The sequence below is a fragment of the Staurois parvus genome, unplaced genomic scaffold (assembly GCF_062004578.1).
Source record: "Staurois parvus isolate SC_StPar_1 unplaced genomic scaffold, SC_StPar_1.0 ptg000183l, whole genome shotgun sequence".
Taxonomy (NCBI): Eukaryota; Metazoa; Chordata; class Amphibia; order Anura; family Ranidae; genus Staurois; species Staurois parvus.
In genome coordinates, this window is record NW_028317979.1 from 10343559 (window position 1) to 10359552 (window position 15994).

The 15994-nt window shown below is 39.7% G+C and overlaps 1 protein-coding gene across 5 annotated transcripts in view; it reads right to left on the bottom strand.

Annotated features, from left to right (window-relative positions):
* CCDC18 (coiled-coil domain containing 18) overlaps positions 1-15994 on the bottom strand; it is a 92358-nt gene that overhangs the window by 73798 nt on the left and 2566 nt on the right. For 2 of the 5 annotated variants that reach the window (XM_089677307.1, XM_089677310.1), the window contains exons 2-5: positions 11839-11973; positions 9047-9194; positions 6227-6394; positions 4140-4249 (exon numbers count right to left, since the gene is read on the bottom strand). In XM_089677307.1, coding sequence (XP_089533433.1) covers positions 4140-4249; positions 6227-6394; positions 9047-9194; positions 11839-11957 — 545 coding nt within the window. In that variant the 5' untranslated portion in view covers positions 11958-11973. Of the gene's footprint in view, positions 1-4139; positions 4250-6226; positions 6395-9046; positions 9195-11187; positions 11324-11838; positions 11974-15994 lie in introns of those variants that run through there. The other 3 variants (XM_089677312.1, XM_089677311.1, XM_089677308.1) reach the window with 3 other exon arrangements.

The window sequence follows — 15994 nt, forward strand, 5'->3', positions numbered from 1 at the left end:
TGATTGCTTTGGGCTGCTCTGTGTTTTACAGGTTGTCGGTTCCACTGCTTCCCCCTGCCCTCTGGAAGGTTCTGGGCTGGGAGAGTGAATCTATAGCCTGAATTTTTGTGTGGTCTCAGACAATCCCTGGGGAAGGATGCCCAGTAGGTGGCTGGGAGAGTGCACGAATAGTTTGAGGCTTAGAGCAGAGGAGTTCTTGTCCAGAAGGAGAAGCTCCCAGCCTGAAGGGTTACTGCCGTTCTAGGCAGTCCAGCTGTGTTTTGTTATCTGCTCATCGATGTCCCAGCTGTATTAGCTGGGGGGGGGGGGTATTTTACTGAACTTTGCTGGAGATGAATGAGGGATTTATCTTGGGATCTGGTCTGAAGAGTCCACGGGACACATGTATGGGTATTACATGGAAGCATCCAAATATCCAGAGACATTTGTGAGTACAGACTATCCCTCTTGCATCAGTGTCAGCCTGTGCTTGAAAGTGGACATTTCTTATGGTGTCCCTGGGTAGCTCAGTCCATTATTTGTTGCAAGCACTGTGCTAAGAAGCTTTGAGAAAGAGGAAAGTTGCTACTTTACATTGCTGTAAACAATAAACAACAAGAAAGGCGCCTCTTCTTTGACTCTTGAGAAACCTACCCCCTTTTAGCGTATCTGCATCCAAGGCCCATACCAAAGGGGCATAATTTCCTCTACGCATAAGCTGCTTTTAGACGCATGACCCCCTTCTATTGATACCCACCTTTATATGCGTAAATGGCCCCGAATCCTCCAATGTGACATTGCCTTGGATCAATGAAGCAGGATTTGAGAGGCTGCCTCCAGATCTTCTAAATGTGTAGTATATAAAGAAAACACTGTGGTGAGGAAACTGGCACTCTCTTCCACATTTTTTGAGCTTGCCAGTACATTATACCATTTTGGAGAGAGGTCCTTAACTTACTACAGCTACTTTTGCGGACTCCTATTTCATTTGAGCCCATCAATTTGTTCCTTGGGCCTACCTTTTTCAGGCCTCTCCAAGATTGCAAGGAAACTTTCCTCCTGCATTTTAACGGCGACCAGGAGATCCGTACCCATGCATTGGCGGAGATTAGAAAAATGGAGTACCTCACTGCTTTGCACGCTGACTTTGTACCCACGTTTGAAGCAGTTTGGGAAACATGGGATACTTACAATTCCGACTTGTCTACTCAATTGTCTGAAAATGATTGCTAATACACTGTTATGTATTGACATTGTATGTATCTATGTACCTCTCACCAATGAGCCTATTTCTCTGTCCTTTTGTTGTTTTGTGTTTGTCATACCGTGTTTCTATGCAACTCTGTTTGTTGTAAATGTTTGAAAATAAAAAAAAAGTGAATTACAAAAAAAAAAAAAAAAACCCAGCAAGGAAGGCACTTCTAAGGGCAATATTCAGCAGTTTATTCAGTCCTAAAAGGTTAAAAACACTCACAGGATTACAGCAAGGCAAAAGCTCACCAATTGTGTAGTTCCAGGGGACCACACTAAGCCGACCAGCAGTAGTGAGACAAGATGGCCACCATACTTCCGGGAGAGGTGGGGAACGCACACACTGAACAAGACATCAATGGGTCGGTAACATGTTGTCAAAATGGTTGTGTGTGAAAATCCCAGCAGATCAGCAGTTTTTTTAAATACTCAGACCAGCCCGTCTGGCACTGACAACCATGCTACGTTCAAAGTCACTAAAATCCCCTTTCCCCAGTGTTCCCTGATGATCAGTGTAGCCCCAGCAGTGCCACCTGTCAGTGTCCATCAATGCCAGCTGTCAGTGCTCATCAATGCCACCTACCAGTGCTCATCAGTGCCACATCAATGCCACATATCAGTGCCTACCAGTGCACATCAATGCCACATATCAGTGCCCATCTGAGCTGCCTTTCAGTGCCGCCTATCAGTGCCAGTCAGCGCCGCCTATCAGTGCCAGTCAGCGCCGCCTATCAGTGCCAGTCAGCGCCGCCTATCAGTGGCACCTAACAGTGCAATATATGAGTGCAGCCTTTCAGTGCCCATCAGTGATGCCGGTCAATGTCCATCAGTGCCACCTATCATTGCCCATCAGCGCAGCCTCATTAGCGTACATCAGTGAAGGAGAAAAATCACTTATTTACAAAATTTTATAACAAAAAAAAGAAAAAAACGTTTTTCCAAAAATTTCAGTTGTTTTTGGTTTGTTTAGCAAAAAATAAAAAACCCAGAGGTGATTAAATACCACCTAAAGAAAGCTCTATCTGTCTCAAAAAAATGATAAAAATGTCATATGGGTACAGTGTTGCATGACCGCGCAATTGTCATTCAAAGTAAGGCAGCACTGAAAGCTGAAAATTGTCCTGGGCAGGAAGGGGGTATAAGTGCTCTGTAGGCAAGTGGTTAATAAAGATTGCAATCATCAATAGAACCTGCCAGGGACATCATCCTTCCTTACTACTGTACATTATTTGTACAGTGCACTTAGCGTCATAGATAAAAGATCTCCAATATTTAGGGCCCATTCAAACCAGTGTGCTGCAATAATGCACACTTCAATGCTGCGCACAATAAAAACACACATTATGTGCACATTTCTAATGCACCCCCATTTCAGCTTTATAGTGTTATGTTGGAAAGAAAATATGCATACACAATTTTTGGTCCATTAGACATTCAAATTAATTGTTTCAATGTAAAGGTGCATTTAATAGGGTGTGAATGGACTCTTAGGATATTCAAGTTGGGGACAAACGTTGTAAACTGTCATTGTTAGAATTAATAGACATACATCTCCAAGTACATCCCACTGTGTACATCTCTTTCAAACTTAATGGATCACTTGAGCAAACACACATTAAATTTATAAAAGCAAACAGTAACACAAACTCTGACAGTGTCCAAATGTATCACAAGGAATTAGTCTAGAGGTGGAGGGGTGTTTTTTAGTAGCCGAATTTCGATCAATCTATGGCTTTATTGTCCACCCCAGGATAAGACCAAAACTTTGAAGATGTCTGTATAGCACAAAAATCTGCAGGCTCAGCCACTACAATTTATGACATTTCTGTGACTCACTTCACAGAATGATACTGCGATGGTTGGACTTTGGTCTGTGTTGACATGCTTATGTTCGCTTTAGAACTGCTTCTTGCTCCATACAAAAGGTAATGGGAGCTCAAAAGTAGCCTAAAGAAGGTTGATGCAATATATGAGGTCTCCAAATGCAGGTAAGGAGTTCAACTGCAAGTCAAATGCAACTGTCAAAGCACCATGGAGGATCTCAGAAGCTTTTTAAAATTATCTCAAATTCAAGACGAATGCATCTGAAAGTAAGGTTCATTTGACTATTAACACCACACCAAAGCTCAACAAGACAGGTCCTTATGGTGCTGCCATTTGTGTAACATTACAAAGTGTGGATAATGAAATACTACACTACCAAGATAGAGCTCACCTCCACGAAATGAAGTTCACACTTGTAGCTTAGGCCACAGTTGAGGGCAGCTTGGCTTAAAGAAAAACTGCACGCAAAAAGTGAATTACAGCTCATTCTTCTTCTCTACCCCAGCCTGTAACTGAGTTGCAAGGTTTTTTCAATTGGGGGGGGGGGGGGGGACAGGGCAAGTAACTTTTTTGTCGGTACCTGCTCCAACTTCCTCAGTCCCCATCTAGGAGAGTACAATGCTACCTCATCCCATATCCTCCTACAACAGGTCACACATATCCCAGGAGGCTGTAGGACTACCAAATCCAAGATGGCAGTGCTGGAGATCCAGCAGCTGGGAGAAGAATCAGTTGCTGGAAGACAGTGTGGGGCTCTAGAGGCTGGTAAGCAGTTCTTTTTTAAAGTCACCAGATACATTATTTCTAGCTGCTAACTTTTAATTTTTAAAATACTGGGTGAAATTCCTCTTTACAATAGGTAATACATGAACAATGTTTATACGGATTATATATATATATATATATATATATATATATATATATATATATATATATATATATATATATATATATATATATATATATATATATATATACACACACACACACCCACATATACATACACATATACATACATACATATACACATACATACATACATACACACATACATACACACACACACACATACAAAAGACTGTTACCTGAGAGCTTTTTCCTGTGCTTCGGATTCTGCTTCTAAACCAACAATATGTTTCTCTAGCTCAGGGATTCTGGAGGTAGGCTTTCCAAGAGCAGATTCATAAAAACGAACCTGAAAAACATAACTAATTTGTCTAACCTTAAAAAGAAAAAAAAAAAATGTACAAACAAAGCAATACAATCTTGTCAACATCTGCTATGCTGATATGTATACTACCTACACTGGTCACCCCCATACCTAAAAGAAGATGATACTCCGGTTTATATAGGCAAATAAGAAACCAAGAATTAGATATGATGTATTGTTTAGGGTAAAAAGGAATGGAGGATTGGGGTTGCCTAACGTTAGGACATATTATTTAGCAGTGATTCTATAACAAGTTGTAGATTGGACATTTAATTCACAAGGGAAAGGATGGGTAAATATGGAAAGAATACTAAGTAAGGCACAGAAATTGCATACTTATCAAGCGTTAAAAGGGGAAAAAAAAAGATTTTTCACATTAGACGAGTGGCGGTATGGTCAATTAGGACACTTTGTTTCAACGCTCCTACATCCACTGAGTACCTCGGAGGATATGCACCCTTTTAAAAAATTGTTGAATGTAAATACAGTTCCGAAACAAGCCACCTCCAGGATATGTAAGATCCTAATAGATATCTAAGGGACGAATCCTCCTGGGTTCTTGGAAAAATGGGAAAATGAGCTTGGAAGAGAACTGAATGAGCAACAAAAGAATAAAATATTTAAATTAACACACGAGGTGATAAACATGTTTCACCTTTATGTTAGAGAGGCTGTGGGAAAAAGGGTACAATGGGTCAAATTCTGTGGGAGTGCCCAAAAATACAGGATTTGTGGAAGAAAATAATTCATTGTATCCAGGAAATCAGTGGGATCAGCATACAAATGGACCCGAGGATATGTTTATTTTTTGCAGAGCCCGCAGGCAAATTGTTTAAAATCAGGGTATTATATCATTTAATCAGTGGAGCTAACGGCCTGATCCCCAAGTTTGGCAAGCCCAGGAGCCAACAAGAATTAATGATTGGTTGAATAGAGTTGAAAATATCTTCAGGATGGAGGAGCTGTGTCATATGGAGGAGGACAAAATGGAAGAATTTAGGAAAACGTGGAGTAGTTGGCTAGATTTTAAAACATCTGAAAGATACATGGAATTGGTCTGGAGATTAAAGGGGAAAAGTATAGAGAGAGCTTGATGGAGAGGGTGAAAGCGAGAGTGAATGTGAGAGGGAAAAAGACACAGGAAAAGATAGATAAGTACAAGGGGAGTAAGAACTTAGCAAACAAGATCTGGACCGGGGTATTTGGGTGGGGAGGTTTGGGAGTGGTGGGGCAGGGGAAAAGCTGTTGTAAAATTGGATTTATGTACATGTGATTGTGTTGTATATTTGGGTTGTTATACTTTTGTACTGGATTACTGAATAATGTTAAAAAAAAAAAAAAAGATGAACTTATACTTTCTTCATCAGCTCATCCCCTTAAAGTTATTACCTTTTGTACTGATTGCACCCCTCCCTTTTAAATTGTAAGCTCTGCTGAGCAGGGCCTCCCTAACCCTCTTGCATTAAACTGTATTGTAACTGTACTATCTCCCTTCATGTCGTAAAGTGCTGAATAAACTATTGTCACTATATACAGTAAATACTGTATTAGATTAATAATATTATTAAAAAAGATCAGAAACCCACCAACATCACGGCCCAATCACCTGCTCACTGTGGCAAAAGCATGCATCTTGAGTAGGTGGAAGCAAGCCTTTCCCCTCCATCGACTTTATGACACTAGTTTGCAAAAGTGAATAATACTATATGAATGGAAAACTTAACTGCCATAGGAGATAAAACAAAGGAATTCATGTGAACATGGCTCTATTGAAAACAATGTACCCAGTGCACGTGAATAAAAATAAAGGGGCTGCAGAGCACTTTTAAAATGCAGTGTCTACAGAGCACAGTTAACAGATGAGACACATTTGTCACCCAAAGTTTAAAAGGACTCTTCATTGATATTTTCAGAACACACTATAAAAACAGATAACAAGGATAACACATAAATGCAAGTAACCTTTGATTTGGATTTTGTGAGTTCCAGCTGCATGGATTTGATCTTGTTCACCAGAGAGTGGTTTTGTGAGACCAAAGAAGCATTTTGCTCTTGAAGAGAATCCACTCTTTCACTCAAATTCCTGTTCTGTTCAGAGCCCCTCAATGATCCCGCCTGCAATGGAAAGGCCTATGACGATGATGAAGCATAAAGATCAGAATGGTCTTTGTAACTTTTATAACTGAATAAGATTATTATATGTGGAATTAATACTGCACCATTCAACTTAACAGTACTTTTTGATACACCTTCTACATATTTAGAGTCCTTGCACACTATACAGATGTAAGAACAGCAGATCTTCCTGGCAGAAACTTGCACAAAAAAAACCACAAGTGCAGTCTGTATAGTGAGCACATTTACACAAAACATTGGCCGGTAATGCAGATTTTTTAATTTATTTTTTTTTAAAATGATATAAACAAAGGACCTAGTTTACTGACATTTACATGCTGGTGTGTAGAGGCCCAGTTAAAGCATCGGGCTACACTCAAATCAGTAAACCAAACAAAAAAAAAAAAAAAAAAAACAAACACCTGAACGGCTAAAAACGTGGGTTTTTTGTGACCTTGTGTTACAGGTTAGGTCTTTTACTTTTTTGTTAGGAGTTCAAATCCAAACCATTATAGAGGCAGCTCTAACAGATCCCATAAAGTCATCTTTTTTTTTTGAGCCGACCACATTAAGATCCATGTATGGTCAGGTTCAGTGACTCAAATCAGTTACTCTTCCTTGCTTAACAATTGCTGCATTGGGACTGCAGTATTATATGAATGAGCGGATTTATTCATTTATATTGTGAGAAGCAGCAGTAGAGCATAATTACTGCGTAGCACTGCAAAGCAATTAGTTGAGCCCAAACAGGATTTAAAAAAAAAAAATCCCTTTCGCAGAGACCAGTGAGAGTCACAGGTATCGTATATTGACCATGTGTTATATAGCTCCACCTAAAGGAGTCCATTGAGAGTCACAGGAATCGTATCTTGACCATGTAATATACTGTATGGCTCCACCTAAAGGAAATTGAACACTAGTGTAAAGGAAGCCTGCAGCTGTAGGTCAGTCTTAGGGTATATAACCACTCACACACACAAAGCATGCTCCAGTAGGGACCAAGAGGAATCTGCACAAGAAAACAGAACTTGAAGGGCTGCCTACAAAAAGCTGTTACAAAAAACTGGCACAAGCTTAAATTGAGACATTCCCCTGGTTAAACCCGAAAAAGATAAGAAACAAGGACCAAGCAGAAGCCTAACAGACCTGACACAAGCCCACGTGCTCCATGTTCTAATGGTCTGTGCTAAAGAAAAGTAGAAATATTACTCCCACAGGGTATGTCTGAACAATGCTTTGGTGAATCCACCTAGAATGGACACAGGACTGTGCAGATCCCACAAATCAATAAAAGTCACAGTTCCATAATAAATAGAAGATTAACAACATATACTCTCACCTATTCACCTTCTGCTCCAACGTGTTTCACAACACAAACAGTTTAATCATGGAGTCAGTGTTGTCACTGCTCTATTGCAAGGTTGTCAAACTGGTGGCCCTCCAGCTGTTGCTAAATTACAAGTCCCATGAGGCACTACAAAGCTGACAGTTACAAACATGGCTCCCAAAGGCAGAGGCATGATGGGACCTGTAGTTCCGCAACAGCTAGAGGGCCGCCAGTTTGACATCCCTGCTCTATTATATTAAAGCTGGAGTTACTTAGGTGATGCATCAATTTACAGCTGGTTCATTTCTACTTCACAAATTGAGCAGGTATGCAGTCCTTGAACATGCATTTGATGGGAGCTGGATGTACAGAGAAAGAGGCAGGTTTGGAGTGGTATAGCTACTATTGGTTTCACACCCCACTGTGGTTAAAGAATTGTATCCTTCTCTGTGGAGCACAGATCAGTCTTGTAACAATCACAGAAATTCCAATATGTGGGTACAAGTGATATCTAACATTTCCAGTGCTTAATCAAGTTTGCCAAGACTTGCAAGGATGCTCCTGTACTTCCCTTTTATCACAAACAACTCAACTAATTATGCCACTGACTGGAAATAGTGACTATGCATGCCTGCTACAGTAGCACAGCAGAAGTAGACACCACTAGCATTGATCATAAAGCTGAAGGTTCCTTACCATGAATGAAGAGTTTCTCGTATGCGGGTAGCTGCTATGTTCAGTTGAAATCCTCAGTTCTCTGCCCCCATACCCCTGCTGTACTGATCTTCCAGTTCTGTGGGAGTTAATATGAGCAGCCGCACTTGTGCCATACACTCAAGTACCGACTATACCCACACTTTCTGCCTCTGTGCTCCATTCATATAAGCCGTACTATCGGTTCCTACAATGAAAAGCATTTCATGATTGGAGGAGACAGACCTTTCATTCATCCACCTGTCCTCAAACATAGAACGCTACTCATCATAGACTCTAATAGCAAAGCATCTATGATTGGAGCACAGTGGGTGGGCATTGTCAGCACTTGACATGTGCTTCTCACAAGTGCAAATGCGCATATTACCCCAAGCAGTACAGGGAGATCAATGCTGCAGTGTAATTTGGAGCATAGGACTCAGTGTTTGAACATAACACAGCAGCCACCAGCACACAGGACACTCTTCATTAATCGTAAGTACCTTCAGTGGTTCGGTCTTATTTTTTAATTAAACTAAACTTCAGCTTTAACTTTGGAAATGGAAATAAAAGAAAATGTATTGTATTTAACTTGAAGCTGCAAGATTTGCACTGTTCATATACAGAGGATGCAGATAGTTACATACCTTATTTTGAGCACTCCTTAGAGAATCTCTTTCACTTAAAGCCATGGCGTTCTTTTGCTTGGAAACAAAGTCCCTTGGCTGGCAATGGCTGGGCTGCTGGAGATCTTCTAGAGTCAGGCCCAAGGGAGCTCTATGCAGGTAGTGCTCACTGTTATCACAGATAAACAGATGGAACAGAGAATGTATAAAGCAAATTAAAAAGAAATTGCTAAAAAGTACACTACCTACATAACTGGAAAAATACCAGGAGAAAAACAATCTTCATGTAGAAATCTTTTCCCTTTCACAATTAGGTCAGCTGCTACACATTTCAGATATAACATAACAGTGTCATCCCCCCGGGAATTAAAAATGTAACGTCTATGCAATCCCACGAAACGTACTAATAACATTTGATTCTAAAATGGAAAAAAAGCAAAAAGGACAAATGTAGTGCACAGTATCTGGCTTGAAATAAAGCTGAACTCCAAGCAGATTTAAAAACAGAATTTAATACATTTACCTATTCGTAAAAAAAAAAAAAAAAAAATAGTAAAAAAGTATTTTACATACAACTGGCATAAATGTCTGGATCTAACTGGACATCAGCCTTCTGCACGGCAGCACTCACAGTGGACCGCAGCATTTTTTAGTGCGTTTTTGTTGTGTAACTTCACGTTTTTACACACGTTTCTGGTGGGTTTCCATTGAAGTCTATGAGCTGAAATCATGATGTAACTGCACCACAGTAGCCCCAGCACCTTCTTAAAAAAAACAAAAAACAAAAAAAAAAAAACTTCCTGCGGCTGTGCTGCATTGGTGTGAACAGGCGCCATAGAGAATAATGTGATTTCCATTACCATGCAGTGCAATGCAGCCTGGGGTTTAGCTCTTATTGATCAGTCAATACTATGAACATACTTATCAGAATAGAGAACATAGTAATAACTTTACCAGTGTGCTGTTCCTGTTTTTATTCAAATACAAGCTGGGCACAAGGAGGTCACCAAAGAAAGTGTGATATCTGGCAGGGGTACCTAACTCATAAGACTAGCTAATTACAATTACATATCTTTTAGAGGAGAAAAAAAAATCTGTACAGGTATTTCAGCTGTGTGTTTAGCAATTAGCTTAGATTTCAGCTTTAACCCTGAACTCTGGATTTTAAGCTTTAGATTGAAGGGAAAAGCTGCAGTTAAGGCTGGGATTTTTTTTAGGTTTAATTATTCTGCTTTAATTGTTTTTATTTAAAGTGGAACTCCAGTCTGCAGCAATCTACTTGTATATTTAATACTTCCCTTCTACATGATGGGCTGCTATCTTCCCTTATATTATCTTTTTATCTGAGGTTTTTCACCTTCAACATTAAAAGGGAAAAAAGTTACATGACTATCCTTGGCCTTTCCATTTTGCTCTGCAATGGCCTGTGGGAGGAGTCAACACATCACTACAGTAAAGCCCACTCAACAAATGGCTGACATTTAGCTGACATTAACTAACTATAACACGCAGTTATGTGATCAATAAAAAACAGTAAACCAGATGCAATGTGTTACATGGGTTAGCATTCCAGATCACATTGCATCACTGTAATTTTCTTTAAAAGTCAATGCAATATGGCAACCTGGAGGAGTTCTGTATATAGTTTGTGTACGGAGCATCCCTCCCAAAAATGTAATTTCCTCTTGTGTGATTGGCTCACTGATTTTTCCAGAAGTCTGCACTAAGATACAAGTCAGATTTTAGGCATCCCCTGCAACAAAAATGTCATTTTTGGTGAGATGCTCCTAAAGGGTTAATCACTTCTAAAGGCATGCAGGTCCTGCAACTTTGCTCACTAGCGCTCTGAAATTGCATCAGCTGATTAGTAATGAAACCGCCATCCTGAATTGCAATCAATATCCAAAAGGCACAGAAGAACAGCCAGCTTTTCCTCCAGAGGAGAAACAAGTAGGAATCTGCAACAAAGTTCGTTTAAATCCCTGCAGTGTACATTGATCACCCAGATAACATTGTTTTTTTTTCCTTAACAAAAGTGGAGTTACTCTAATCTTACATTGATGGCAATGCATTCTTTTAGACATGGCAATGCATTTGAGTGTACCTCTGAATAAAAATAAAATGTTGCTTTTTTTTTTTTTAGGGAACTGCTAGAACCTTACCCTAAAAATCACATTTGGGAAGAGTCCCAAAGGTCCCACTGTCACGAGGATGGATAGTGATGTAGGATCTGTAAGATACTGCCAGTAAAAAAAAAGAAAAAAAAAAATCTGACAGAGGCTCTAACCGCTCTTCATTCTAGCCAAGAAAAAAAAAGTGAAGTGTTATTAAAGGCACATATTTTATTTAAAATAATAAACCCAATATACTCAACTGCTCTGTGCAATAGTTTAACAGAACGGCCCTGAACCTCCTCTACTGGGGTCCCACTCCAGCGATCTTGGATGCTCCTCTTCTCCATGTGCCCCCATAGGAAGCCGCTTGCTATGGGGCAAATGCGAGTACTCGCTACCAAGCTATGTGTGTCTATGGAGCAGTGCTCCATAGACACACACAGTGCAGCTTGGCCCTGCCCATCACAGCATTTCATTGACAGCAGCAGGGGGCAGAGTCCCTTTGTGAAGAGGAAGAGAGGAGAGAAGAGATCCAACTGTGCACAGTACTGGATCGATTACGGACTGAGGTAAATATTTGGTGGAAGAGGGCAGCAAAATGCAGGTAATGCATTAAGGTAAAAAATGTTTTGGCTTTAGAACCACTTTAATTTCAAAAACTGATTTGGCTATAGGACAAATTTAATAGAGAAAGCATACCTGGAGAGATGACCGTCACGGCTCCATAAGTTCTCTGTCTGCACTTGATGGATTTTTACTGTCTTGACACTTCCATCATTTAATCCTTGGTCTTCACACTGTGATGGATTAGATTCCATTTCACTAGAGCTCTCTCTAAAAAACAAACAAACAATCTAACATCAGCACACTATGAAGCAGATATTTATAAGCATAAGACAAAAAATAAAAAAAATAAAATAAGTTGATACAAAACCTCAGACAATTCCCTAACCTGTACACTTTTTCTTTGTCTCCTCAAGTTACATGCAGCTGATGAACCCCGTCCTGAAGTGTTGTGCCCTTTCCATTATGAACTGAAAGTTCTTCTACAACAAGGACATTCTATAAAAACTGGAGTAGAGTTATGTTTGCACTGGATACTGTAAATAGTTTTAATGAAAAAATTAACTTCCATGTATTATAAAGGACCTCATCATACACACATTTGTTTTGAATGCACAGTAGCAAAACCCATCTGAAAGTAATAAGCTCCATTTGGATGAGAAGTTATTTGCAGCATTTGGCACGAGCCGGAAGTACCAGTCGATTCATCTACACTTCAGTTCTGAGAAGGAGCCGACAGTCAAAATTTTAATATTATAAGTGCATTTTTATTAAAAGAAATGGGTGTTATCTTAAAATACTACACAAGAAGTGTTTTTGTTCTTCGTTTTATCTTATTGCAGCGCTTGGCTGAGGAGATTAAAATCCTGATTCTGGAACCTGTTCAAGTGATAGAGGAGTTGTAAGCACATAGCACTTTGTGAAGCAGAGGAAGGTGTGTTTGCAGTATGAGGAGCTGATCTCCTGGAGGTAGAACTGGCCATACATTATACAATTTTCTTGTTCAATTTTCCTTTAGATTTACCAAAACCATATAAATATGAGGTCAGACCTAAACACTTTCAATTTGCATGCAATCAGCTAGGCCCTTGCACTATATAGTTAAAGGAAAGTCTAAAAGAAATTGAACAAGAAAATTGTATAATGCATAGCCAGCCTTAGGCTTATTTCAGAGATTCCATTCCAATCAGCAGTGAATCCACTCACAGATCCCCTGCTGACTGGACCAGAATGGGACATCCATGTCTGCTCTGTTTCTGGGAAGCGGACACAGACAGAGCCCTCTCTGCTTTATGGAAGGCCAAGTGTAAATGGATTTCACTGTCCATTTACACCCGACTTCACCTAAACAGAAGAGGATCTGGAGGCAGGCAGGTGTAATAGGACACAAGTCTATTTACACCTGCCTGTTCAAAGGAATGCATGGACATTCTGATCAGGTTTGCCTGAAAAATGGACAGGTGGACCTTACTGGATCACCCATGTAAAGGGGGCCTTCTTGACCTGCAGACCTGGGAACAGTTGGAGGGAGTCCCCACTGCTGTGAGCACTGTGCAGGAAAGCAAAAGGAAAATCAGCAACAGAACTTGTACTGTATGCTTTCAGATTCATGTGGATTGGGATGATTGTTGCTTTGGAATGCAGCATGAGAATGACTTTTCCTGTAAAGACTAAGCAATCTTTTCGAGTGGACTAGAGGGTCACCAAATATACAGCAAGAAAAGAAAGAAAAAAAACACAGCACATAGATGTGAACAGATAGATAAAATTTAAAGGGAACTATTTTTCATGTGTTTTCATGCTGGAAAGGTGCCTTTCAGCATGGCAATAGTGCACCAGTGTGAACAGGGCCTGAGGCCGACCATAGACCATTTGAATTAAGATTCGAACTGTGTGTGGGCATGCTGAATGTACCAAGTTGATCGATCAATCAACTTGGGTACAACCAGCCTACTGGATTCACTTGCGATTAAAGCCACTATAGCAACTACCAATAATCACTGTCTTCTCCCGACAGGGATGAATTCCCCTGCCCTCGCCAGTCCCCGCTGGGAGAAGAGAATTGCTCGCCAGGAGGGATTCCCCGGTCAGCAAGGTCTGTGTTGATGGGGGAATTGTGCAAATTTCTTTCCTGCAACCCATGGTTGGAGTGAGAACGGTGTAAGGGTTGTATTCTTTGAATTAGCAATTTTTTTTAAAGAAACTGCACATTCCTGCATTGGAAATGCTGAAATGTCAGTACGGTATGAATAAGCCCAAAAGAAGAATTGGAGGTGTAATCTACAGAAAAAAGTTAAATATAGGCAAAACTTTTTTTTTTTTTTTTTAAAGTTTTAGGTTGTGGAGAATAGTTAAAACCCCATCCAGATTTTTTTTTTTTCGCTGTTTTTTGGGGGAGATTTTCCTTTACATTCCTACCAGTAGATGCAACAGGAAGTGTGACAAAATCCCCTCTTAGCTGATACCCAAAGAGGTGCCCATTGGAAACTTCATCTCTAATCCTGTTCTGATTCAACTGTAAATTTTTCCATTTCCAATCATTTTCCTGTCGGTGGCAAGGATACAGACAATAATCTAATAAGTGGTCTTATTACTTCTTGAACACTCCAGCCAAAACTTTTTTTTTTGTTTTGCATAGAGAAGCATTTTAAAATGATCACACCTAAATATTAGCCAGAGCTAATGAAATGCCTGTAACATAACCCCGTTAAACTTGCCATACATTATATAATTTTCTTACAATTTCATTTAGATTTACCTTCAACTATGTGCAAAGGCCTTCCTGATTGGATACAAATTGAAAGTACTGTTTAAGGTTGCCCTCATATTATATGGTTTTTGGTAAATCTACAAGAAACCCGTATAATGTATCTGTACTGAAGGGCATACATGGGTTGAATTCCATACAAATTTTCTTTCGAAAATCTGAAATTTTGTGTGTTTTGTAATCCGATGCAGCCACCATTGATTTCAAAATTTGACCAACCAGGCCTTCAATTTCACCTCATGTTGTTACAGAAAAGACATTTAGGCTGTATTTATACAAGAACAATTTGTAGCTTGAAGCTCAAAGCTCCAAAAATGCTAAAACTTAAAAAAATCAATTGTTCTCTATAGTGCTTGTTTGCACAATCAGGTGTGAACAGGCACAACAGAACAAATGATTTTTTAAGTTTGAGCATTCTTGGAGCTTCAAGCTACAAATCGCTCAAGTGTGAATACAGCCTAAGTGGCCGGGAATCTTTTCTTTCCGGATCACAGCTCATGCTCATTTATTTTTCAATTAGATTTCTTGCATGATTCTCCCAACACTGATTAGAAATTTGTTCGTTTTTCAAAAAATTTACAACATGCCCGATTACTCTAGTTGGATGGCTGCACGAATATCGGCTGTTGCAACGGCCCACTAATGGTGCAAAATTCCAATGAAAATTCTTAGTTACAATTTTCAAAAGATAATTAATTTGGAATTCAACCCATGTATGGCTGGCTTAAGTATTACATGGTCATTATCCAGTCTAGCAACACCCTCTGATCTGAGTAGACAGTGTGGATCAATTAGACAATGATTGTGATAAACCTGGCCTGAAGGGCATCTACTCATTTTGCAGGCAAATATAAATGAATAATACAAATATGATTATTTATGAACCCACTAAAAAAAGCATGGCTTTGAACTGAGCACACACACCTGACCAGGGAAAGCATTCTATTTATGCTACAACAAGCAAGGCACTCTGTTGTAATACATGTATTTCTGTTTTATTTTCTTGCATGCAAGTTATCATCAATAAAAGCATGAAATAACAAATAGGAGTTTCTTGTCTTGGACAAGCCCTCATCCAGAGTTCCATGGAACCTTGAGGTTCCCCTTTAGAAGTTCCTAGGGATTTATGAGTGGATTGATCTCCAGTATGAGGGTGTCTAGTGCCACGTTGGAGCCAGTAGCATGACAGTGATTATATTTTTCGTTGTCTGTAAGCGGTGCATTCTTCGCATTGACTCTGTATGAATTCATTTTAGCAGAGGGTCCTTGAGACCTCAAACTTATTTCAAAAGTTTTACTGGGGTAAAAAGGTTGGGAAAGGCAGTACAGTAATAATCACAATATCTCTTTGCACAAGTTTAAATTATTGGATATATTTGTCTTTATTGTGTCTCATACGTACAAGAACCTATCTACTAGTAGAACACAAAGATGTCAAGTGGGATGGAAGGTAACAGTGGCTTGGAATGGATGGAGAGATTTGGTAAGTTAGAGGGTACAAGCTCATGTCACCACTAAACATGC